Source organism: Leucoraja erinacea, chromosome 12 (assembly GCF_028641065.1).
Source record: "Leucoraja erinacea ecotype New England chromosome 12, Leri_hhj_1, whole genome shotgun sequence".
Taxonomy (NCBI): Eukaryota; Metazoa; Chordata; class Chondrichthyes; order Rajiformes; family Rajidae; genus Leucoraja; species Leucoraja erinaceus.
The window spans coordinates 50134947-50159718 of record NC_073388.1 but is presented as its reverse complement, the minus strand read 5'-3'; the positions used below and the strand labels follow the sequence as shown (position 1 = coordinate 50159718).

The window sequence follows — 24772 nt, the reverse complement described above, 5'->3', positions numbered from 1 at the left end:
TAGTTTAAAGGTACAGCATGGAAATCACTGACCGGTGATTCCCTACCCACTAACACTATCCTACACACTAGGGACAATTTACAAATATACAAAGCCAATGATCATACAAACCTGTACATCTTTGGAATGTGGGAGGAAACCGGAGATCCCGGAGAAAACCCACGCAGGTATTGGTTCTTGGTTCTTGGTTTCGCCAAAATATTCCAAATGGAATTTAAACTGGAGGTGAATTCATGGGCAGAAGTACAAAATCTGTAGTCACCTGTAGAGAGAGCACCTGTAGTCAGAACCCGGGTCGCTGGTGCTGTAAGGCAGCAACTCTACCACTGCACCACTGTTACTCCAGCACTTTGTGTCCTTTTGTATAAGCCAGCATCTGCAGTTCCCTGTTTCTACATTCTGTTCTCCTGTGTGGTTATTTCACTTCAATCCTCATTCTTTTTGATGTAAATATGATGTGAATTGTAGTCTATCACTAACAAATAGCCATGTTACATTCTCGTTGGAAATGAACACAGTCCTTTTTGCTGTTTGTTCCCAAACTTATCAATTTATTGCTAATATTTACCAAATGATATTTGGGAGAACGTGGAAAGAGACCGCTCAGCCTATTGAATCCACACCGTCCATAGTGCGATGTTATTCCATTTTTGCATCCACTCCCTACACAGTCAGGACAATTGACCTACACTCCCTACACAGTCAGGCCAAGCCAATTAATCTGCAAACCCTCATGTGTTTGGGATTTTGGAGAAAACTGGAGCACCCAGAGGGAACCCACATTGTCACAGGGTGAACATGCAAACTCCACACAGACAGCACCCGAGGTCAGGTTCAAACCCGGTTCCCTGGTGCTGTGAGGCAGCAGCTCTACCAGCTGCACCACCATGCCATCAACAGATTGCAGCTGTCTGTAAATGATCAGTTTCTTTTTGATTTACCTAACTGAATGTAAATGTGGTGTGAAATCGGTTTGTTCCTCTTTCTGCAGATATGTGGAAATGAGACAAAACTAACACCACTGATATTTTCCACTTGATTATTTTAGTCCTACAGCACAGATATCCAGCCCAACTTGCCCATGGTGACCAAGGTGCCCCATCTACACTAGTCCTACCTGCCTGCGTTTGACCCATATTCCACTAAACGTTACCTATCCATTGACCAGTCCATTTTTAAAAATGTTGTTATAGTACTTGCATCAACTCCCTCCGCTGACAGCTCATTGCAGGGCTGCCAACTCTCAAACTTTGAGCGTGAGAATCACGCATTTGGGCAAATGCTCACGCTCTCACACTGATCACATATTTCTCACGCACTGTCGTGAGAAATTCTGTGATCAACGAAAATGTCACAACTCATATAAACTGCATGGGCTGCGGGTGTTGGAGAGCCGGGGCTGAGGGAGGATTGGAAGCAGAACCAGCGGCGGGGACAGATGTGGGGAACCGGGGCTGGCCAGTGTTTGCAGGGCTGGCGAGTCGCTCGCTGCAGCTCCGGCCATGGAATAGCCTCAGTGCAAGAGTCCCGGGCCGTCGGAGGCGTTGCGCTGCTATTCTATGCCGAAGGCACAGGGTCTCTCAAAGGGGGGGGTGAGAGAGAGAGGGGGGGGAGAGGATGGGGAGAGAGAGGGGAGAGAGGGAGAGAGGGGGGGGAGAGGGAGGGGGGAGGGGGGAGAGAGAGAGAGGGGAGAGAGAGAGAGAGAGAGGGGAAGAGAGAGAGAGAGGGAGAGGGAAAAGAGAGGGATGGAGGGGGAGGAAGAGAGGGGGTAAAAGAGAGAGGGGGGGGGGGGAAAAGAGAAACGGGGAAAGAGAGAGAGATGGTGGTGCAAAGAGAAAGAGGAGATAGAGAGAGAGGAGAAAGAGAGAGGGGAAATAAGTTAGAGAGAGAGCATGGGGAGGAGAGGGGGGGGGGGGGGGGGGGGGGGGGGGAGTGAGAGGGGGAGAGTGAGAAAGGGGGGAGGAGAGAGGAGAGAGAGGGGGGGAGAGAGGGGAGAGAGAGTTAGGAGAGAGAGGGGGAGGGGAGGGTGGGGTGGGGGAGAGAGAGAGAGGAGAGGGAGAGGGGAGGTTAAGTCCAGGGAGTCAGATATGGGGCTTTTTGTGTGGGCCAGATATATTGTCAGTGCAGAAGGGCTAGGAGCAAGGCCAAGTGTGCATCCAGCGTCAAGGTCTGGAATAGTACTAGGTGTGAAGTCAAAGCTGGGACAATAGGAGTGTTCAGCACTGGGAACCTAAGCAGGTAAGCAGCTATGATCAGGGTAGAATAGGGGGTCAGGTGCAAGGCTGGACTCAGGGTCAGGAATGAGAGAAGGTATGTAACTGGAGTCAGGATCAGGAGTAGTACCAGGTGTGCAGTAAGACCCAGGTTGGTCAACATGGGCCAAGTGCTTGATTATAATCTGATTTCCATACTAAGGTCATTCATGTGCTGCACCTGTTGATCAGAGCCTGGCTCTACTGTGGAATATAATTAGGAATGTAATTTAGCCTAACCTTATTCATAGCTAATCCAATTTAAAGCATAAATATTGCATTCAAGCTGTTTCAATTTCAAGCTGAAAAATGCAAAAGCTCCGTTCCAATGGGAGGTGGGAACCCTGTTGGCATGTTGGTAGTCCTGTCATTGTGCATTTACCCTCTATTCCCCCCATGAATGGATACACCTCTATCAGATCGCCCTTCATCCTCTTGCACTCCAAGGAATAAAGTGCTGCTCCGGCTCTCAAATCCTGGCAACATCCTTGTAATTCTTCTCTGCACTCATTCCAGCTTAACAACACTTTTCCTACATCAGAGTTACCAAAACTGAACACAATACTCCAAATGCAGCCTCACCAACGTGTTGCCAACTGTAACATAACAGCCCAACTTCTATAGTCAATACCCTGACTACTTGTCGAGTCCACACGCAAGATTAGAAGTTGGTTAGCCAGAGCTGAACACACTTCTTGGCATCTGCATACAATGGTGTCGGTCATGTGCTTCTTGTACGTGGTGGTGGAAAGATTAGTGGAAACAGGGCCGCGTTGTGAACACTCTTTCCTTGATCCGAATACCCCGACTGATGAAGGGCGATATACCCTGTGAATGTTTTACCCCCATTTGGCTTTCCAAAATGCAACACCTCACTTATCCACGTTAAACTCCATCGACCATTCCTCAGCCCACATGCCCAAATGATCAAGATCCTACATTACATTTTGATAACCATCTTCTCTATCTAAAAAAACACCTATCTTAGTGAAATCTGCAAACTTGCTATTGATGCCTTAACATTCTCATCCAGATTGCTGATATAAACCACAAACAGCAATGGGCCCAGCACCGATCTCTGAGACACACCACTAGTCACAGGCCTCAAGTCCGATAAACAACCTTCCAGCATCACCCTCTGCTTCCTTCCATGAAGCCTATTCTCTATCCAGTTGGCTAGCTCTCCTTGGGCCCCATGCAATCTAACCTTCTATTGCAGGTGACCATGCAGACAATACCCAAAACAAATGGTAATGGTAATAAGCTAATTTTTAGCTATTTGTAAGCTAATTAACCTACAAACCTGTATGTCTTTGGAATGTGGGAGGAAACTGAAGATCTCGCAGAAAACCAACGCAGGTCACAGGGAGAACGTACAAACTCCTTACAGACAGCACCCGTAGTCAGGATCGAACCTGGGTCTCTGGCGCTGTAAGGCAATAGCTCTACTGCTGCGCCACCGTACCACAATATATAGCACACAGTTGCTTGTCTTGTTCCACAGATGGCAGATGAGCAGTTCCAGTATTTTCAGTTTTATTACTGGTGTTTATAATGACATTGGTCTGCTAACCACTCATAGCGAGAAGATTTGAGCATAGGAGCAAGGAAGTTGTACAGGGCCCTGGTGAGACCACACTTGGAGTATTGTGCGCAGTTTTGTTAACCTAATTTGAGAAAGGACATTCTTGATATTGAGGGAGTGCAGCGTAGGTTCACCGGGTTAATTCCCGGGATAACGGGACTGACATATGATGAAAGAATGGATAGACTGGGCTTATATTCACTGGAATTTCGAAGGATGAGAGGGGATCTTACAGAGACATGGAAAATTCTTAAGGAATTGGACAGGCTTGATGCAGGAAAAATGTTCCCCATATTGGGGGAGTCCAGAACCAGGGGTCACAGTATAAGAATAAGGGGTCCATTTAGGACTGAGATGAGGAAAACCCTTTTCACCAGAGAGTTGTAAATCTGTGGAATTCTCTGCCACAGAAGCAGTGAAGGCCAATTCACTGGATGTATTCAAGAGAGAGTTAGATTTAGATGTTAGGGCTAATGGAATCATCAAGGGATATGGGGAGAAAGCAGGAACAGGGTACTGATTCTGGATGATCATATTAAATGGCGCTGCTGGCTCGTAGGGCAGAATGGCCTACTCCTGCACCTATGTTCTGTTTCTATGCTTACTCAAAAAAGTCAGATGTGTAATTAAATTTTTATTAAATTTTAAATGATCTGTCTTACTGATGTGATCGGTATAATTAAAAAAAAATTAAACTGGTGAATTGAATGAAAATCAAATAAAGGATTTGAGCTCTTATTTTTAACTTTTTAACCAAAATGTATCCTAGATGACTGAAAAAAGGAAGAGTTGGTTTACCAACACTAATATCCCACATTCTGAGCATAAAGGTTCACAAGAATATATTGCTAACTTAGCATTACTGTAAAAGAAAATTGCATCAACAGCTTGAAAAGGAAGGATTTCGGGTGTGTCAGCACATTGGGCAGCACAGTGGCGCAGCAGGTAGAGCCTCTGCCTCGCAGCGCCGGAGACCCAGGTTCGATCCCGACCTCGGGTGCTGTCTGTGTGGAGTTTGCACATTCTCCCTGTGACCACATGGGTTTTTTTCCGGGTGCTCTGATTTCCTCTCACATCCCAAAGATGTGCAGTTTGTAGGTTAATTGGCTTGGCATAAATGTAAATTTGTCCCTAATGTGCGTAGGGTAGTGTTAGTGTGTGGGGACGTCTGGTCAGTGCGGGCTCGGTGGGCCAAAGGGCCTATTACCGTGCTGTATAAACTAAAAAGAAGGAGAGAAGAGGTGTGTAATTTGAAGTCGGGGAAGGGATATTGTTGGTTGGGGGACAGGGGAGGGGGAAAGGAGGGGAAAGGATAGTGGGAGAAATGGGTGCGCTTACAGGGGGCGCACAGGGAAGAGGAAGATAAAGATATTGGGAGGCGATGTTTGTTGGTTAGTTACCTAATAATTAGAGAATTCAATGTTTATATGTTGGGTTGTGAGCTGAGCTACCCAAGCGGAAGGTGAGGTGCTGTTCCTCCAGTTTCCATGTGGTCTCGCTTTCAGGCTTAGCATAGAAAGATGCAAGTTAATTGACAGGCTATTAATAATTTCCCATCATGTATCATTTTAATAAGTGATTAGCAAATATCATTCTCCTCTGAAATTTTGAAGGGCCAGTTTTAGTTCATCTTTTCTGCATTGCTGTCTTTCCAAACATGTCACTTTAGTTTAGTTTAAAGCTACAGCATGGAAACAGGCCCTTCGGCCCACTGAGTCCGCACCGACCAGCGATTCCCGCACCCCAACACTATCCTACACACACACTAGGGACAATTTACAACTTTACCGAAGCCAAGTAACCTACAAACCTGTACGTCTTTGGAGTGTGTGAAGAAACCAAAGATCCTGGAGAAAACCCTTGCAGGTTATTGGGGAACATACATACTTCTGTACAGGCAGCACCCATAGTCAGGATCAAACCCAGGTCTCTGGCACTGCAAGGCAGCAGTACTGATTTCAGTATAGGAGTAAAGAGGTTCTTCTGCAGTGGTACAGGGCTCTGGTGAGACCACATCTTGCGTATTGTGTACAGTTTTGGTCTCCTAATTTGAGGAAGGACATCCCTGTGATTGAGGCAGTGCAGCGTAGGTTCACGAGATTGATCCCTGGGATGGCGGGACTGTCATATGAGGAAAGATTGACTAGGCTTGTATTCACTGGAGTTTAGAAGGATGAGGGGGTATTTTATAGAAACATATATAAAATTATAAAAGGACTGGACAAGCTAGATGCAGGAATTTTTTTCCCAATGTGGGGCAAGTCCAGAACCAGGGGCCACAGTCTTAGAATAAAGGGGAGGTCATTTAAGACTGGGGTGAGAAAAAAATCTTTTCACCCAGAGAGTTGTGAATTTATGGATTCACAACTTATGAGGCCAAGTCACTGGATGGATTTAAGAGAGAGTTAGATAGAGCTCTAGGGGCTAGTGGAGTCAAGGGATATGGGGAGAACACGGGTTATTGATAGGGGACGATCAGCCATGATCACAATGAATGGCGGTGCTGGCTCGAAGGGCCGAATGGCCTCCTCCTGCATCTATTTTCTATGTTTCTATGGTTCTACCACTGGGCCACCGTGCCGCCCTCTTGACTCAAGATCTTGACTTGATTGTCTGTAGAGAGGATTAATCACCCTAGGTATCAGTAAACGCGGAGATCTTTCACTGCATCACCCTGCCACCCTTGTAATGTAACGTGCAATGTATATGGTATCACTTAACTAACAGATAATGTCGGGTACTTTGCAACTCAGATTATTGAGACAAAAAAATATAAACCATTCCACCTCTGGATTAATACTTATTCTTCCTTTACATCTTTTCCAATTTCTTACTGTTTCTTTTTTTTGTTCCTTAGTTTGCAAGTATCTTGCTGTGGAATTGAAATCGGCTTTTGATGAATCGGGAAAAAAGAATGAGGTGATTAATACCAAGTACAGCTTTATGGAAGGAAAGGGTACGAGGATCAAATACAGGCACTCGTAAGCACATTTACTTATTTTTGACACGGTGCTGACATTGAAACTTTTTAAAATCTCTGTTTGTCCAAATGCACTATGGTGAAAAAAATGCAGCAGGTTAATCTGTTCAGAAATCTCTTCAAAAGACATTGGGAATCCCTGTTAGCAAATTCTTCCCAACAAAGAGGTGAGTGTTTGATATAAACGGTTGAGTTCTTGTCCTTTTGAATTTGGTTAAATTTATATTTGAAGGCCAGATTGATCGGTTGAATGGAATCTAGAACTGTACAGCACAAGAACAGGCCCTTTGGCCCACAATCTTTGCCGCATCTCTCTTGGTGGGCGGCGCGACTCTCGTCAGCAGCGGCCTTTGCAGCCCGTCCGCGTTTTATTATTTTCTGTCTATGTTTTATGTAGTTTTTGTTATTTTTTGTTGGGTGTGTGTGTGTGGGGGGGGTGGGGGTGGGGGTGGGGTGGGAGGGAGGGGGAAACTTTTAAATCTCCCCCTGCACGGGAGACCCGACCTCTCGTCGGGCCTCCGTTATCGTTGGGGCTGCAATGAGGAGCGGCCTCCAACAGGAAGAGACCGGGGACTCTGGTTCCGACGACTCACCTCACCGTAGCGGGGCTGGCCGAGTCCGGAGCGGGTGGAGCGGTGGAGGAGCGCTGCTGCTGCTGCTGCTGCTGCTGCTGCTGCTGCTGCTGCTGCGGCCCGACCGGAGAGTCGGAGGCTTTAACTGCAGGTCTGTGGACGGCGGCACCGGGAGCCCGCGGGTCCCTGGAGGGAGACCGCTTTTTCAGGGCTCTCGCAACGGCTACTTCTCCCGCCCGAGTTGCGGGGTCGAGGAGCTCCTGGAGCGGGGCCTGACATCACCGCCCCGCGCGGCTTGGAATGGCCGCGGGACTCTGCGAGCGCACGCCGGGGGCTCTAACACCAAGACCCGGTGTGCGACCTCGCACCACCCGGCATGGCTTTAATGGCCGCGGGACAATCGCCATCGCCACTGGGGGCTTTGACTTTGAGGGGGGGGGGGGGGGGGGGTGGGGGGGGGGGAGAGTGCAGTGGAGAGATAAGTTTATTTGGCCTTCCATCACAGCAATGTGATGGATGTTTATGTAAATTGTGTTGTGTCTTGGGTCTATTTGTTTGTAATGTATGGCTGCAGAAACGGCATTTCGTTTGGACCTCAAGGGGTCCAAATGACAATTAAATGTATCTTGTATCTTGTATCTTGTATCTTGCTCCTTTTTCTTTCTTACTTTTCTTCCTCACTATCTCTTTCTCTTTTTACACACACACACGTTCTTCTATTTTCTATTATTTTTTTCTCTCTCATTTCTTTAAAATAAAAAAAAAATGAAGTTGTACATAGAATGTTTCATGTCAACATATATTTGGAACCTGAAAAAAAGGTACCACTGTATCGTCGTACTTCTAATAAATAAAATTTAAAAAAAAATCTTTACCGCACATGATGTCATCACTTATGTACCTGCACATAACCCATATCCCACTCCACCCATTCCCTGCATGTCCACGTGTCTAACCCAAAGGTCTTTTAAATGCCACTATTGTATCCATCTCAATCGCAGTGTATTCCAGGCACACCACCATCTATGTAAAAAAAACCTGCCCTGTGCAACTCCCTTAAACTTTGCCCCTCTCACCTTAAAGCTATGCCCTCTAATATTTGAATTTTCCATCCTGGGAAAAACTTTTGACCGTCTACCCTATATGTGTCGCATCATTTTTTATACTTCTATCAGGTCTGCCCACAACCTTAGGCACTCCTGTGAAAACGATCCAAGTCTGCCCAACCTCTCCCTGTAGTTACTGCCCTCTAATCCAGGCATCATGCTTCTCTGCACTCTTCCCAAAGTCTCCACATCCACCCTGTAATGGTGTGTCCAGATCAACACACAATACTCTGATTGCAGCCTCACCAAAGTCCTATCAAGCTGCATCATGACTTCCTGACTTTTATCCACAAAACCTTGACCTACAAAAGCAAGCGTACCGTTTGCCTTCTTTACCACTCTATCTACTTGCGTTGCCACTTTCAGGGAGTTATTGACTTGGACACCAAATTCCATCAATGCTATTAAGAATCATAATAGTACAATTTCCCCTTACATTTGCCCCACAAGGTGGGCCTCCATTAAACTCCATCTGCCGTTTCTTTGCCCATTTTTTTTGTTGTTCTACAACAACGTTGGTTCACTATGACAGCTTTCCCCAGAGTCCGTGATCCCAGCAATCTTGGTGTCATCTGCAAGTGTGTGCAAACCAACCTGCTTACGTTTATGCCCATGTCATATTTCACCAACAGCAGCGTTACCAGCACAGGTCCACTGGTGATAGACCTCCGGCTTGAACATTGTCCTGCCACCACAACCCTCTGTCTTCAACCGATGTGCCAGATCAGATTCCATACGACCAAGCCATTATTAATCCTATGCTTCTTAATAGTCTAGATCAGCCTGCCATGGGAGAATTTATCAATTGCTTTACTAAATTCCATGTAGATAACATCCACTGCCATACTCTCATCGATCACCTTCGTCATCTCCTCAAAAATCTTGATCGTGTAAGTAAGACACGACCTGCCATATACAAAGCAATGCAGACTGTCCCGAATTAACCCATTGCAATTGGGAATAAATCCCATCCTGAAGGATCTTCTCCAATAGTTTCCCTACCATGGATGTGAGGCTCACAGGCCTAGAATTTCCTGGATTTTCTCAGTTTCCCTTCTTAAAGAAAGGAACAACATTAGCTACTCTCTGGGACCTCACCTGTGGCAAGAGAAGATGCATAGATCTTCATCAAGGCTCATGCAATCTCTTCCCCTGCTGCTCCCAATAACCAGGGATAGTCATGTTGTGGGGATTTATCCACCTTATTGGTCTTCAAGAACACCTCCTCCTCCTTAATCTCAAATTGCCTAGCCATATTAGTTTTCCAAAGAGACTGATCTTGTCTAAGTACTTGCTGCTGCTGGCCTTGCCGTGGCAGCGTTAGGTATATTGACTCCATTGACTCGGCAAGGCCAGCAGCATAATTAAGGATGAGTTGCATCCTAGCCACTCCCTCTTCTCCCCTCTCCCTTCAAGCAAAGGGAATAGAAGTGTGAAAACACACACCTCCAGATTCAGGGACAGTTTCTTCCCAGCTGTTATCAGGTAACTGAATTATCCTACCACAACCAGAGAGCAGTCCTGAACTACTATCTACCTCAAGGACTGTCCTTTGATACTTTGCACTACCGTTACCATGTATCTATACACTGTAAATGACTGGGTTGTATTCATGTATTGTCTTTCTGTTGACTGGTTAGCACATAACAAAAGCTTTTCACTGTACCTCGGTACACGTGACAATAAACTGAACTGAGTGAAGAGGCTACAACAATGATACAGCTTCAACTGAGTCCACAGAGAGACAGCCTGCCACAGCATATCTCAAAGTGTTCAGCCTTAGTTCAGAAAAACTATGTTGCTCACCAGTTTATGAGAAGTGAAATTGCCACACTATAAAAAGCAATGTTCTGCAGTTGGGTTTAGGACATGTTATGTTTGGGCTGTCATTGTAGTTATTAAATTTCAATCCACTGTGTGATGTCTATATGGATCCAAATAGAGCTTTATGGAAAGAAAGGGGACGAGGAATAAATACAGGCGCACATAAGTACATTTACTTATTCTTGAAAGGATGCTGATCTTTACATTTTGTTTTTATCTGTGTCTAAATGAAATATGGTAAAAAAATGCAGCAGGATAATCTGTTCAGAAATCTCTTCAAAAGGCATTAAGAACTCCTGTTAGCAAATTCTTCCCAACAAAGTGTAAAGTGCCTGTCCCACTAGCGTGTCCTTGGCACGCAAATTACGCAACCTCGTCGTCGCCTTGAGGCGCACGGGCATCGTGTGGCCGCGCAGGGCCGGTCCCACTGAAAAGCGCGGAGGGATATGTAGTTGTGCGCGGTATCGCACGGCGCTCCGAAATTTTGTAGCGAATGAAATCTTCGCGCGCCACTGGCCTGTCGCGTAACTGACGGCCAAAGTGGGACAGGCCCAAGACCCTGGCGTGACGCAATGTGTCCCCTCCAACAGCAGCAGAAGCAGGCAAACGATCGCCGAACTCGGCCTGGGGCTCACGGCCGTTGCGGTCCGGATCCGCCCTCACTTCTACTCCCAGAGCGGGGCCAAGAAAATTGAAGATAGACACAAAATGCTGGAGTAACTCAGCGGTTCCAGCAGCATCTCTGGAATGGATGACGTTTCGGGTCAAGGCTCTTCTTTCAGACTGAAGAAGGATCTCGACCCGAAACATCATCCATTGCTTCTCTCCAGAGATGCTGCTGCTCCCGCTGAGTTACTCCAGCATTTTGTGTCCATCTTCAAAAGATGTCACGTGCTCCAGACGGCTGTGCAGACGCATGAAGTCGCGCGCGACCTCAGTGGGACCGTCACGCCTCAACGCGACAACGAGGTTGTGTAATTAGCATGCCAAGGGCACGTAAGTGGGACGGGTTAAACTGGTTGATATAAATGGTTGGCTTCTTGCCCTTTGTTTTTGGTACAATTCATATGGATCCACTTTTAAATTTCAAATTTTCTGCAAACCTACTTATCCCAAATAAATCACATATAATCTAATGTGCAATGTATAGTGTATCACTTAACAAAGGTATACTTTGTTTACAGCACAGTAGTAGGTTACTCAGCCCATTATGTAGACCTAGGGACAGGTATTCAAATTAACCCAATGTTTAGTTCTTAAGCCAAATCTTATAATAGCACAATCTTGTTCAGTTTAGTTTTGAGATACAGCGCAGAAACAGGCCCTTCATCCCACTGAGTCCGCACCGGCCACCGATCCCCGTACACTTACACTATCCACCACACACTAGGGACAATTTACAATTATACCAAGCCGATTAGCCTAGAAACCTGTACGTCTTTGGATAGTGGAAGGAAACCGAAGATCCTGGAGAAAACCCAAGCAATCATGGGATGAACGTACAAACTCCATGCACACAGTCAGGATCGAACCCGGGTCTCTGGCGCTGTTAGGCAGCAACTCTACCGCTGTGCCACAAATGCAATATGATGATGAATATTATTAAGCCTGATGCCAGAAATATAATCAACAATGCAACTGCTCCCTTCTGACAAAAAAGTTTGAATGTTATCTGATGGCTCCTTATTTCCCTCTCTCGCCAGTGATATTCGATTGATCGAAGTCACTGAAAATATTTGCAATCGGCTGCTGGAATACAACCTCCACAAAGAGCGGGTGGGGAGTAACCGCTTTGCTAAGGTAAGACATGACGAGCTGCCTTTCAGTGGAGGGGGGAGACAAGCAGTTCTAGTGGAGGTTCTGGCAGCATCTTGATAGGCGTTGCACTTGCTGGAGGTGGAGGCTTGCATCCACACATGGAGCATTGGCTGTCCAAAACAATGACTCACATCTCTCCCCTTTGTTTTTCTTGGGCTGAGTGACCAGAGCACCCTGTGAGTGTGGAAGTGTGTGAATTTGTGTTGAATATGCTATCCTCAATAGGATTTTTGGCCAAGTAACAAACAACGACGTATATATCTAAGTTAGGATGGTGTTTCTTCATGTTTGGGAAGCAATATTAACGGGCGGCACGGTGGCGCAGCGGCAGAGTTGCTGTCTTACAGCGCCAGAGACCCGAGTTCGATCCTGACTATGGGTGCTGTCTGTACTTGCACTTTATGTACAAGTGATGAATAAAACTGATTGTATTATACGGAGTTTGTACATTCTGCCAGTGATCTTGTGGGTTTTCCCTGGTTTCCTCCGACACTTCAAAGATGAACAGGTCTGTAGGTTAATTGGCTATGGTAAAAATTGTAAATCCTCCCTAGTGTGTTAGGATAACTGGTCGGCATGGTCTTGGTGGGCCGAAGGGCCTATTTCCATGCAGCAAATCGCTGCAGTGCATTGCACGGATAGTTCAAACTATAAACTCTTTGTAAATGCTTTTTCTCAACTACAGATTTACAAATCAAGGTTTGTTTTTAGGACCGCTGTGTGTTCACCTTTAAGCATCTAAAACGCTGGGAATTTTAAATGACATTTGGAGAAAATCCATTTTTATTTTGAACATCATTAAATCACAAATCTGCACCTCAATGTATGGTTTAGTGAACAGCTTAAGTTTACTGACAGCCGTTTTATGGGTTGTAACAATATTTAATTTAGTTTAGAGATACAGCGCGGAAACAGGCCCTTCGGCCCACCGAAACCACACTGACCAGCGATCCCCGCTCATTATCTCCACACACACTAGGGACAATTTATATGTTCGACCAAGCCAATTAACCTACAAACCTGTGCGCCTTTGGATGTGGGAGGAAACCGAAGATCTCGGAGAAAACCCACGTGGTCACGGGGGGAGAACGTACAAACTCCGTACAGACATCGCCCATTGTTGGGATCGAACCAGGGTCTCTTGTGCTGCACCCATTGTAAAGCAGCAACTCTACCACTGCACCACCGTGCCACCCACATCTTGTAACTTTGCCACGAATATATGACAATGGATCCTCTCTCCATGAACAATATCAGATCACTGCATAAGAAACTTGGCTTCATGCATTCTCAAATGCAATTAATTTAACCCATCCCCTTACTGCAAGTGTAATGATCATTCCTATCACTCAATTTCAGTTGCGTCAGGCTGAATGGATAGAGAGTTGCAAACAGCAAAAGTCCTGATTTTATATATCAAAGATCATTAAGTTAGGGAAGCCCAATAAATTGGTTTATACTCTCTAGAATTTAGAAGATTGAGAGGGGATCTTATAGAAACTTACAAAATTCTTAAGGGGTTGGACAGGCTAGATGCAGGAAGATTGTTCCCGATGTTGGGGAAGTCCAGGACAAGGGAGTCACAGCTTAAGGATAAAGGGGAAATCCTTTAAAACCGAGATGAGAAGAACTTTTTTCACACAGAGAGTGGTGCATCTCTGGAACTCTCTGCCACAGAGGGTAGTTGAGGCCAGTTCATTGGCTATATTTAAGAGGGAGTTAGATGTGGCCCTTGTGGCTAAGGGGATCAGGGGGTATGGAGAGAAGGCAGGTACGGGATACTGAGTTGGATGATCAGCCATGATCATATTGAATGGCGGTGCAGGCTCGAAGGGCCGAATGGCCTACTACTGCACCTAATTTCTATGTTTCTAAATAGCTCCATGATATTAGGAGACAGTGCTTCAGAATAAAGAGTGATGAGTGATGCGCCATGCAGAAACTGGCAAAGCAGAGGCAATGCTGGAATATATCTTTGTTAAAATCAATGGAAAGCCTATCGCAACGTTTTGTCCAAGCCATTAACGTTTACTTTCATTTCCAAACAGGGAATGAGCGAGACATTCCAAACTCTGCATGGCCTTGTGCACAAAGGTGTCAAGGTGGTGATGGATATCCCCTACGAGTTGTGGAATGAGACGTCCGCCGAGGTCTCAGATATGAAGAAACAGGTATGTGTGGAGCAACACTGTGCAGGATCATGTGGAGAGGACGTTTCCACTAGTGGGAGAGTCTAGGACTAGAGGTCATAGCCTCAGAATTAAAGGACGTTCTTGTTGGGAGGAGATGAGGAGGAGTTTCTTTAGTCAGAAGGTGGTGAATCTGTGGAATTCTTTGCCACAGAAGGCTGTGGAGGCCAAGTCAATGGATATTTCTACGGCAGAGATAGATAAATTCTTGTTTAGTACGGGTGTCGGGGGTTATGGGGAGAAGGCAGGGGAATGGGGTTAGGAGGCAGAGATAGATCAGTAATGATTGAATGGTGGAGTAGACTTAATGGGGCGAATGTCCTAATTCTGCTCCTATCATTTATGACCTTATGATCACTGAATTCTCAATGATTTGCCGAGTCCAGGAGTAGACTTTCTTTAGGCACAACAGCTATACAGCATCAGAGCAAAGCATGAAAATATCTGCAGAGCACAACACAAAACTGAACATATCAAAACTAACAAAACAACTATGGAGTTGCAATGAAAAGACTAAAGACTGAACATAACTAGGAGACAAATACAGTGGCCATGCAACCAACAACTTTCACACAGAACACACAGGCAATTGTAACATTGTTTTATAAAGTAAAACATAAAACATAAGATGATTATTTTTTTCCACTTGCCTTGATTGTTTCATTGTAAACGCAGTACCTTGTATGCAACGGACCACAGAAGCAAGAATCATTCTACATCTGATTACAGTAGAGTAAGATCTCAATTTGAAATTCTTACTGAGTTGCACATAGTCATACTGTGTGAAAACAGGCCCTTCCTTCGGTCCAACTTGCCCAGACCAGCCAACACGTCCCACCTGCTTGCGTTTGGCCCATTTCCCTCCAAATCTGTCCTATCCACGAACCTGCCTAACTGCTGCTTAAACATTGGGATAGACCCAGACTCGACTACCTCCTCTGGCAGCTTGTTCCATACACCCACCACACGTGGTGTAAACAAGTTACCCCTCAGATTCCTATTGAACCTTTTCCCCTTCAGCTTACACCTATGTCTTCTGGTCCTCGATTCACCTACTTTGGGCAAGAGACTGTGTGCGTCTGTCTACCCAATCTATTCCTCTCATGATTTTATACGCTAAATCATAAGGTCATAAGTGATAGGAGAATAATTAGGCCATTCAGCCCATCAAGACTATTATGCCATTCAATCACGGTTGATCTCTCTCTCTCTCTCTCTCTCCTAACCCCATTCTCCTGCCTTCTCCCCATAACCCGATACCTCTACTAATCAAGAATCCGTCAATGATTTGGTCTGTTGCCTCCTGCAGTCTGATGGCCCCATTAGGGCTTCTTGGCAGCCATGTCTTCTGTTGCCATGGCTTCAGATTTCCTGCCCTAAATGTCAGTGTCCCTCTGGCTCCGTATCACTGCTTCCTCTTTAAACCCGACCTCTTTGGGCAAGGCCTAAGGTCAATCATCATCAAATCTTGTCTGATAACCCTCATGAGAAACACTTGTCAGTCCATTCTATTTCCAGGTGAAACTTGTCGGAAGGAATGGCAGATGCTGGTCATGCTCTCGCATTGAATTAATTGTGTTTGTGTGCTTCTTGGAAGGAAAAATCACCAAGGAAGGGCTTTATGTGAGATGTCATCGGTGTAATTTTTCTTTGTTACTAACTGTGGCTGTTCAGGGATGCACTGGGATAAATTGAAAGGAAGTTACTGATGGATCTGACCAACCTATACAGATGGGAGCCAACATCAGGGTGAACTGCCTCAAATGTCAGAGCTGCAGCTAAATTACAATCAACATTAGTTCAGAACTAAATATGTTGTAAATTTATTTGAGTAAAATCATTGCAGCAGTCAAAATGTGTAGGAAGAAACTGCAGATGCGGGTTTAAATCGAAGGTAGACACAAAATGCTGGAGTAACTCAGCGGGACAGGCAGCATCTCTGGAGAGAAGGAATGGGTAATGTTTTTCAATAGACAACAGATGCAGGAATAGGCCATTTGGCCCTTTGAACCAGCACCGCCATTTAATGTGATCATGGCTGATCATCTCCAAATCAGTACCCCGTTCCTGCCTTTTCCACATATCCCCTGACTCTGCTATTTTTAAGAGCCCTATCTAGCTCTCTCTTGAAAGCATCCAGAGAACCTGCCTGCATTGCCCCCTGAGGCAGAGAATTCCGCAGACTCACCACTCTCTGTGAGAAAAAGTGTTTCCTCGTCTCCGTTCTAAATGACTTACTCCTTATTTTTAAACTGTGGTGCCTGGTTCTGGACTCCCACAACATCGGGAACATGTTTCCCGCCTCTAACGTGTCCAAACCCTTAACAATCTTACACGTTTCAATGAGATATCCTCTCATCCTTCTAAACTCCAGAGTGTACAAGCCCAGCTGCTCCATTCTCTCAGCATATGACAGCCCCGCCATCCCGGGAATTAACCTTGTAAACCTACGCTGCACTCCCTCAATAGCAAGAATGTCCCTCCTCAAATTAGGGGACCAAAACTGCACCCAATACTCCAGGTGTGGTCTCACTAGGGCTCTGTACAACTGCAGAAGGACCTCTTTGCTCCTATATTCGACTCCTCTTGTTATAAACGCCAACATGCCATTCGCTTTCTTCACTGCCTGTTTCAGGTCGAGGCCCTTCTTCAGCAGTACTGTGTTATGATTTGCAACATTTCATAAAATGTAATACTATGTATTGTAGTTTTTTAGTAATACTTTATATTATTTGTGACTTTTGATATTGTTGTACTCGCAGTGAATTATAAGTAAATATTTGAATTCCATCTCTCCAGAGATGCTGCCTGTCCCGCTGAGTTACTCCAGCATTTTGTGTTTGTCTTCGGTGTAAACCAGCACCTGCAGTTCCCTCTGACACAGTATTTGAGCCCTGACCAGCTGTCCCTTACCCGATGGTGTCCGAGCCAGTCATGTACAAGGGGTATTATGAAGACTTTCCACAGAGCTGAGCGGACAGTTGCCAGACTATAGACACACAAGGCTGGAGTAACTCAGCGGGGCAGGCGGCATCTCTGGAGAGAAGGAATGGGTGACTTTTCGGGTCGAGACTCTTCTTCACACTCTGTCTCTCACAACCCTGAGCCTTGCACCTCATCTGAGCAGACATGCCCCTGTCTACAGCCCACCCAAAACTGGCCCACTCAGCCAGTTTACAAACAACAATCAAACAGTTACCAAATTAAAATGTGGTCGACTTTATCTATAGTACACTCACCCCCCCCCGCGGCGACCAGCGTTCACGGTAGGATGGGGACCCACTGTCCCGTTTATATCAACGGGTCGATGGTGGAAAGGTTCAAGAACTTCTAATTCCTGGGCGTGCATACAGTATTTCCGAAGATCTCTCCTGATCCCAGAACACTGATGCAGTCATAAAGAAAGCACATCAGCGCCTCTACTTCCTGAGAAGATTACGGAGAGTCGGTATGTCAAGGAGGACTCTCTAGAACGTCTACAGGTGCACATTAGAGAGCATGCTGACCGGTTGCATCATGGCTTGGTTCAGCAACTTGAGCGCCCAGGAGCGGAAAAGGCTGCAAAACGTTGTACACACTGCCCAGTCCATCATCGGCTCTGACCTCCCCACCATCGAGGGGATCGATCACAGGCGCTGCCACAGAAACGCTGCCAGCATCATCAAGGACCCACACCATCCTGGCCACACACTCATCTCTCTGCTGCCACCAGGTAGAAGGTACAGGAGCCTGAAATCTGCAACATCCAGGTTCAGGAACAGCTCCTTCCCCACAGCCATCAGGCTATTAAACACAATTTCAAACAAACTATGAACTATAACAGCCTATTGCACTTTATCTGTTTAGTATATATGAGTATATATATATATATATATATATTCTATGGTATATGGTCACACTGATCTGATCTGTATTTATGCTTACTATATTCTGTTGTGCTGAAGCAAAGCAAGAATTCCATTGTCCTATGTGGGACACCTGACGATAAACACTCTTCACTTGACTTGCATTGGCCTCCAGAGTGTCCGTGAACACTGCATGTTCCCTCTCCAGGGGGCTGTGGGCACGGACGTTGGTTCCGGCACATTAGCACACAGGCCGAGTGAACACTCTTGTATGTAGCTGTGATAGTCTGACTGGAGGATCAAGAGTGCTATAACGCACCAGTTGGGGGGGAGGGGTGACTGAAGGGAGTCACGTTAATACTATTTTATTTTAAGCGGAGTGACTGATGGAGCCTGTTGAACTAAATCTGTGCTGTTTTTAATGTCACAGTGCGATGTGATGGTAGAAATGTATGAGGATGCTATTGAGGACTGGTATAGAAATCACCAGGAGGAAGACCTCACCATATTCCTCTGTGAACGGCATGTGCTAAAGCCCCACGAAACAGGTACAAACCTTTTTAAACTCTAATTGCTTTGGGACCTTGTATCTGTTAAAACGCCATGTAAATTAGTGTTAAAGTAGTTGATGTTTTGCCAGTCTATTCACTTTGTTATTGAGAGGCAGTGAACTGCCCTTCCTTAAGGGAGAACACACGAGGTCTGACCAAGGGTCCTAACTAACCTGATCTGAGTATCTCCACCACTTCATGTATTCTATTGCTTCAGGGGTTTGTAGTGTGGTAGCGTTACCTGTCTTTCTGAATTGGAAAGCTTGACAGTTCAATATAGCCACACAGGTGGGTTCTAGCTGCAACAAATGCCTGTGCATCGCATCGTGGGATCATCAAAACAGTTGCTCTTTAGCTCATTGAGTTTTTTCTGGCACATTCAAATATCCATCAATTTGCTCCAGTCTCCTTCATTTCGCTAATTTCCTTTTTCTCAAAATATTTATCTTGTTTTTTTCCTGAAGACTTTAACTGACGCTGTGCCACTGCGCTGTTGGACAGTGCATTACAAATACTGGCAATAGACAATAGGTGAAGGAGGAGGCCATTCGGCCCTTCGAGCCAGCGCCGCCTTTCATTGTGATCATGGCTGATCATCCACAATCAGTGCCCCGTTCCTGCCTTCTCGCCATACCCCCTGACTACGCTATCTTAACCTCTCAACGTGCAAAGTAAATTTCCATGACTTTTCTGATTATTTTTTTTTTTTGCCAGTCATCTTAAATCTGAGCATTTTCTGCTTGGAAACAGTTATCTTTTACTTGCTCTGTCTAAATACTTTATAAGTTTAATAATTTCCACCAAGTCACTTCTTTGACCTCTGTACACCAAGGTGAAGGTGGCAGATTCTCCAATCTCATAACTCTACCGCACATCCTTGAAACTATTCATGTGAACTGCTCCGTACCTTCCACAAGGTATCTTGCAACCAGTGCTGCTAAGTCTTGGGTGAATATTCCAGCTTAGGAAACCAATTATTACTTTTATAGACAGAAGGAACCACACTTGCTGGTTAGCCAAAGTGCTCTGGAAGGACTTTGTGATGGTGGACGTCAGAGCCACTGGGTGGTAGGCTTTGAAGCTCAAGCTACCTGGTTCCTCTTTGCAACAGAATGATAGTGGATAGACACAAAAAGCTGGAGTAAGTCAACGGGTCAGACAGCACCTCCGAAGAAAAGGAATAGGTGAATTGTACGGTTTGAAGAAGGGTCTTGTCCTGAAACAGCACTTATTCCTTCTCTCCAGAGATGCTGCCTGGCCTGAGTTTACTCCAGCTTTGTGTGTCTTAAACCAGCATCTACAGTTCCTTCCTATACAGAATGACAGTGGACTTCTTAGTAGACCTAGGTGGGAACTGCCGATTGCTCTAGTGAGAAGTTAAAGATGTCCGTGAATACTTCAGTTAGCTGAAGACATGGGCGGGGTCTTTATCCAGGCCTGTTGGCTTCCCTGGGTTAACTATGGGAAGCCGTCTCAAAAACACAGATCCAGTAAATGCAACGGTGACTGGGAATCCGTTGCTCTCAAAAAACTGGTGATGAATTTCACCGACCTTCTATTCAAAATATTTATCAAATATATGAAGCTTGTTATAGGGGGGAGGGGTGGGGGTTGCTGTTACCACTGATACTCCCTGAGCCTTTAAACCATTTTTTGTACCCTGTAAGCCTTGCCAGATCCGACAGATGTCCATCATGTGCTTAATCGGGGACTCTAGTCGTTTTGCAATTGTCTCTTGGTAATACTTGGGCCACTCAGAAAAAAAATGACAGATTCCCTTCCTTGAAAGACATTAGTGAGCCAGATGGGATTTTACACCAATCCATTATTTTCACAGTAATTTTTTTTTAAATATAAAAAATACATTTGATTTTAAGTATGGAATTCTAATCCATCAACTACCATATTGGGAATCCTATTGATGCGTCTAGATCCAAGGGCCAGAACTCTGTGCAACAACACTAACTGCCGTGCTGTTGTAAACCGTACCATGCTTACCAAGCATACCACATCCCTACATTTTTATGTGCAGGAAGGAATTGCAGATGCTGGTATTAACTGAAGATAGACACATAAAACTGGAGTAGCTCAGCAAGTCAGACCGGTTCCTTGAAGTAAGAGTTCAAGGTGTGGACTCTTATACCTCGGCAAGACTGGGCGATCGTTTTGTTGAATACCTTCGCTCAGTCCTCCTGGACCTATCTGATCGCCCAGTTGCCAAACACTTTAATTTCCCTTTCCTTTCCCACACTGACCTTTCTATCATGGGCCTCCTGCATTGTCAATAGACAATAGGTGTAAGAGTAGGCCATTTGGCCCTTCGAGCCAGCACCACCATTCAATGTGATCATGGCTGATCATCCCCAATCAGTACCCTGTTCCTGCCTTCTCCCCACATCCCCTGACTCCGCTATTTTTAAGAGCCCTATCTAGCTCTCTCTTGAAAGTATCCAGAGAACCTGCCTCCATCGCCCTCTGAGGCAGAGAATTCCACAGACTCACAACTGTCAGAGTGAGGCCAAATGCAATTTGGAGGATCAGCATCTCATATTTAGCTTGGGTAGCTTACAACCCAGCGGTATGACTTTTGATTTCTCTAACTTCAAGTAACCCTTGCATCCCCTCTCCCTCTGTTCTCCCCCCCCCCAAGTAATTGTACTAGTTTCAAAGTCATCGTGTTGAGTCTCATTGTCTGTAACTCGTTTTCACCCAGCCCACGGCTAACAATGGCCTGTTTCCTTTAAAATCGTGACTTTTTTGCATATATTTTATTAATTTGTTCTATATCTCTCTATATATCTCTAATTTCCCTCTCCCCTGACTCTCAGTCTGAAGAAGGGTCTCGGCCTGAAACCTCACCCATGCCTTTTCTCCAGAGATGTTGTCCGATCTGCTGAGTTACTCCAGCATTTTGTGTCTATTTCTTTTGTTTGGACACATTGTTTAACATTATCTGATAGTGTCTTATTGAAAATCCATGATCAGAATAATTGTGCAACAAGTCACTGCCTTCTTACCGTAGGGCAATGAATGCAGTTCAGCGGCAGTTGCCATACTCGTTAAAGAAAATCAGTTGGCAAAGGTGAATCTAGAAATAATGCACTAATTTTATTCTGTTTCAGAATGTTTGAAGGAACAATGGTCGGGTCAGAAGGGAGACCCTGCAGCAATCAATATGGACAAGAAGAAAAGAAAGAGAAAGAAAGATAAAGGCAAAGAAGATGATAAAAAGAAAGGGAAGAAAGGAAAGAAGAAAAAGAGACTAGAAGAAGGTGAGAGTGAACAAGACGAGGATAAAGAGATGTCATCAGACAATGAGCAAACACGGCCTCCTTCCCACAGACCTGATGAACTGTAAAGACCACAGGACTTGGACGTTCAGGAGTATATTAAAAAGCTTCATTGGTTTAAAAAAAACATTGACTTGAACAGTATGGACCATTCTCTTAATGTGCATTTAAATGAATCGGGTTCTTTGTCAACAAGTGGTCACTTTTCCAACTGTGAACTTGTTTTGTACACCATTCTGTGCAATAATCCTTTATTTTCCATCTTTTCTCTGGTGTGGCATGCAAATAGAATTGACTTTAAATACTATTTTGTGGCTGGATTTGATATCATTTTTGTGTGTTTTTATTGACCCAATTTTAGAAACCGAATAACTGGTATCATCATCACATTTTATTTCATCAATGTGGATGCGATTTCATAATTAGTTGAGTGATTTTTAGCCTGCGGTTCTAACCCATAATGGGGCATGTTATGATGCTGCTGTCTTTGAGTACCAAGCTTAAAGGGAATTTTGTTCTACCACTGACTGTCATGAGTAAAGAATCTGGGTTAACGTCTAAATCAAGAAGATGGAATCAGTTTTATCTTTTCAACGTCAATGGTTTCTACTGTAGGCAAACCAAAGCAATAGACGTTCTAAAATGTGGAAGGAAAATGTTTTAAAGACAGTTCAATAAGCACATTGAAATCTATTTATGTCCAGTGAACTAATGTAAGCGAAAACATTGTGCTTAAATTTTCATTTCTGGGGAAATATATGAGATAGCAGAATCTGACTAGTTTCAGGAGATCAGTAAAAATGATTGAATCTTTGTAATAAAGATAGGATTCACCATTAAATTGATCAATCAATTCCCTTCTCATCTTCTTGCACCACAATAAGTTTTCACTTGCATCACTGAAAAAAAAATGTAAATCCTGGATGGGTGACAAATGCAAAGGATTGTTTTGTGCATGGAAGTGACAATTTGAATATAATATAAAAGTGTGTACATTTTACAAAGTTGTCAGTTACTTGGATTTTAAACATGTATTCTGGCCCCTGAATTGAAAGCAATTTTGTAAAACTCAGCAGGAATACTCAGCATGTTGTTGTATGGTTTTTAAAGCAAAAGCATCATTTCAAGGCAATAATGTTGGCTTTTGGTGACCATGCAAATCAAAAATCCGTTTCATCGCATGGTTTGTGAATTTGTCCACATTGCCAGAGACAGAACCACATGCACAGAGGATTAACAACAGCCTCCATCAATCATGTGGTGAAATAAACATCTCTAGATTTGCTGAAGTCAGATATGTACTGGAGGCAGTTGCCTGGATTCTAGGAATTTTCCACTCATTTCTGTTCATGACTTTTGTAAATCAGTAACTAGTGCTGCACCATTCCTGAATAAATGGTTTGGTGTTGGAGTGGTGATGGTGGTAGGAAGAGGGCTGTGGAAATTCACAACATCTAAATCACAGGCAAATAGACTTTGGAAGAATAATGTGTTATATTTGCAGAATCTTCCATTTTTTCCCCTGTATCTGCTATTTATCGGTTTTATGCATAGTTCAGAAATACACATGGAAGCAGGCTCTTTGGCCCACCAGGTCTGTGCACTAGTTCTATCCCACAGCCAAGGGAGATTTATAGAGGGCAGTTAACCTATGAACCTGCAATTCTTTGGAATGTGGGAGAAAACCGGAGCACCTGGAGAAAACCCACATCGTCACAAGGAGAACGTGCAAACTCTGTACTGACTTCATCCGTAGTCAGGGTCAAACCTGTGTCTCTTGCACTGTAAGGCAGCAACTCTACCGCTGTGCCACCCTTCTGCACCACTGTGCCTACTGCCTGAGTCATATAGCATCAGAATTAAATTAGTACAATGTGAATACCTATCTAATTTTCAATTGTATTGTTGGACTCTGTGATTGAATGTGTTACTTATGTCAGGAACAAAGATCCTAGAGGAACAAGATAGACCACTCCTCGAAAAACGCGTAGTATGACGTGTGTGACCGTCGACGCCATTTTGTTAAGCATTTATTGGGCTTCCCCCACAGTGTCATGGCGTCCTTATCTAAATTTCATCTCACTGCTCTGCTATCAAGTATTCTAATCGTAAATCTAAACGACCCAACCTGTCATTCTTTAGGTTCCCCAATAAAAAAGAAAGGTGAGAAAATATTTTTATTATTTTCAGTCGATATTCTGTCGTGAAAATGTTATTTTCTGTTCTCCCATCAACGGCCATTGGGAAACTTGGTTTGTCGGTACATTAGAAAGTTATTAGACTTATTTTTAATAGTTCTTTACTCACCACAATAATAAAGACAATTTTAACACTTCTGTACGTTTTTGGTTTTGTTTTGTAAGGGATTAGTCTCCACAATATGGCCCGCGGACACATTAGGTCCAGTGACCAGGAGATTTTTCGAGCTCAGATTCAAGTCCGAGAATGGGCGGCTGTTACCCATTATATTCCTCGAACATAGGGACGTAGCAAACAACACTCACATACGTACAAGACATCACAAGCAAAGATCACAAGCCCGCCGTGAAGAAGGGTGCAATCAAATATTATATAACTCTGCTCTATCATCTTTGGGTGCAATGGTGGGTCGGGGGGTTCGGTGGCGGCGGCCGCAATCAAAGATACTAGTGGAGCTCTGCTCTATAATCTTTGGTCGGAATGGGACGGCTGCGCGTTATAATGTGCTATCGTTCCACTCTCCCTCTCCCCCTTCTCCCTCTCCCCCTTGTCCCTGTCCCC

The 24772-nt window shown here is 44.7% G+C and overlaps 1 protein-coding gene across 1 annotated transcript in view; it reads left to right on the top strand.

Moving 5' to 3' along the window:
* cnpy3 (canopy FGF signaling regulator 3) overlaps positions 1-22988 on the top strand; it is a 184814-nt gene extending 161826 nt beyond the window's left edge. Inside the window, exons 4-8 of the mRNA XM_055644124.1 lie at positions 6695-6818; positions 12023-12119; positions 14186-14308; positions 18602-18719; positions 21845-22988. Coding sequence (XP_055500099.1) covers positions 6695-6818; positions 12023-12119; positions 14186-14308; positions 18602-18719; positions 21845-22080 — 698 coding nt within the window. The 3' untranslated portion in view covers positions 22081-22988. The remainder of the gene's footprint in view (positions 1-6694; positions 6819-12022; positions 12120-14185; positions 14309-18601; positions 18720-21844) is intronic.
* The last annotated feature ends 1784 nt before the right edge of the window (positions 22989-24772 follow it).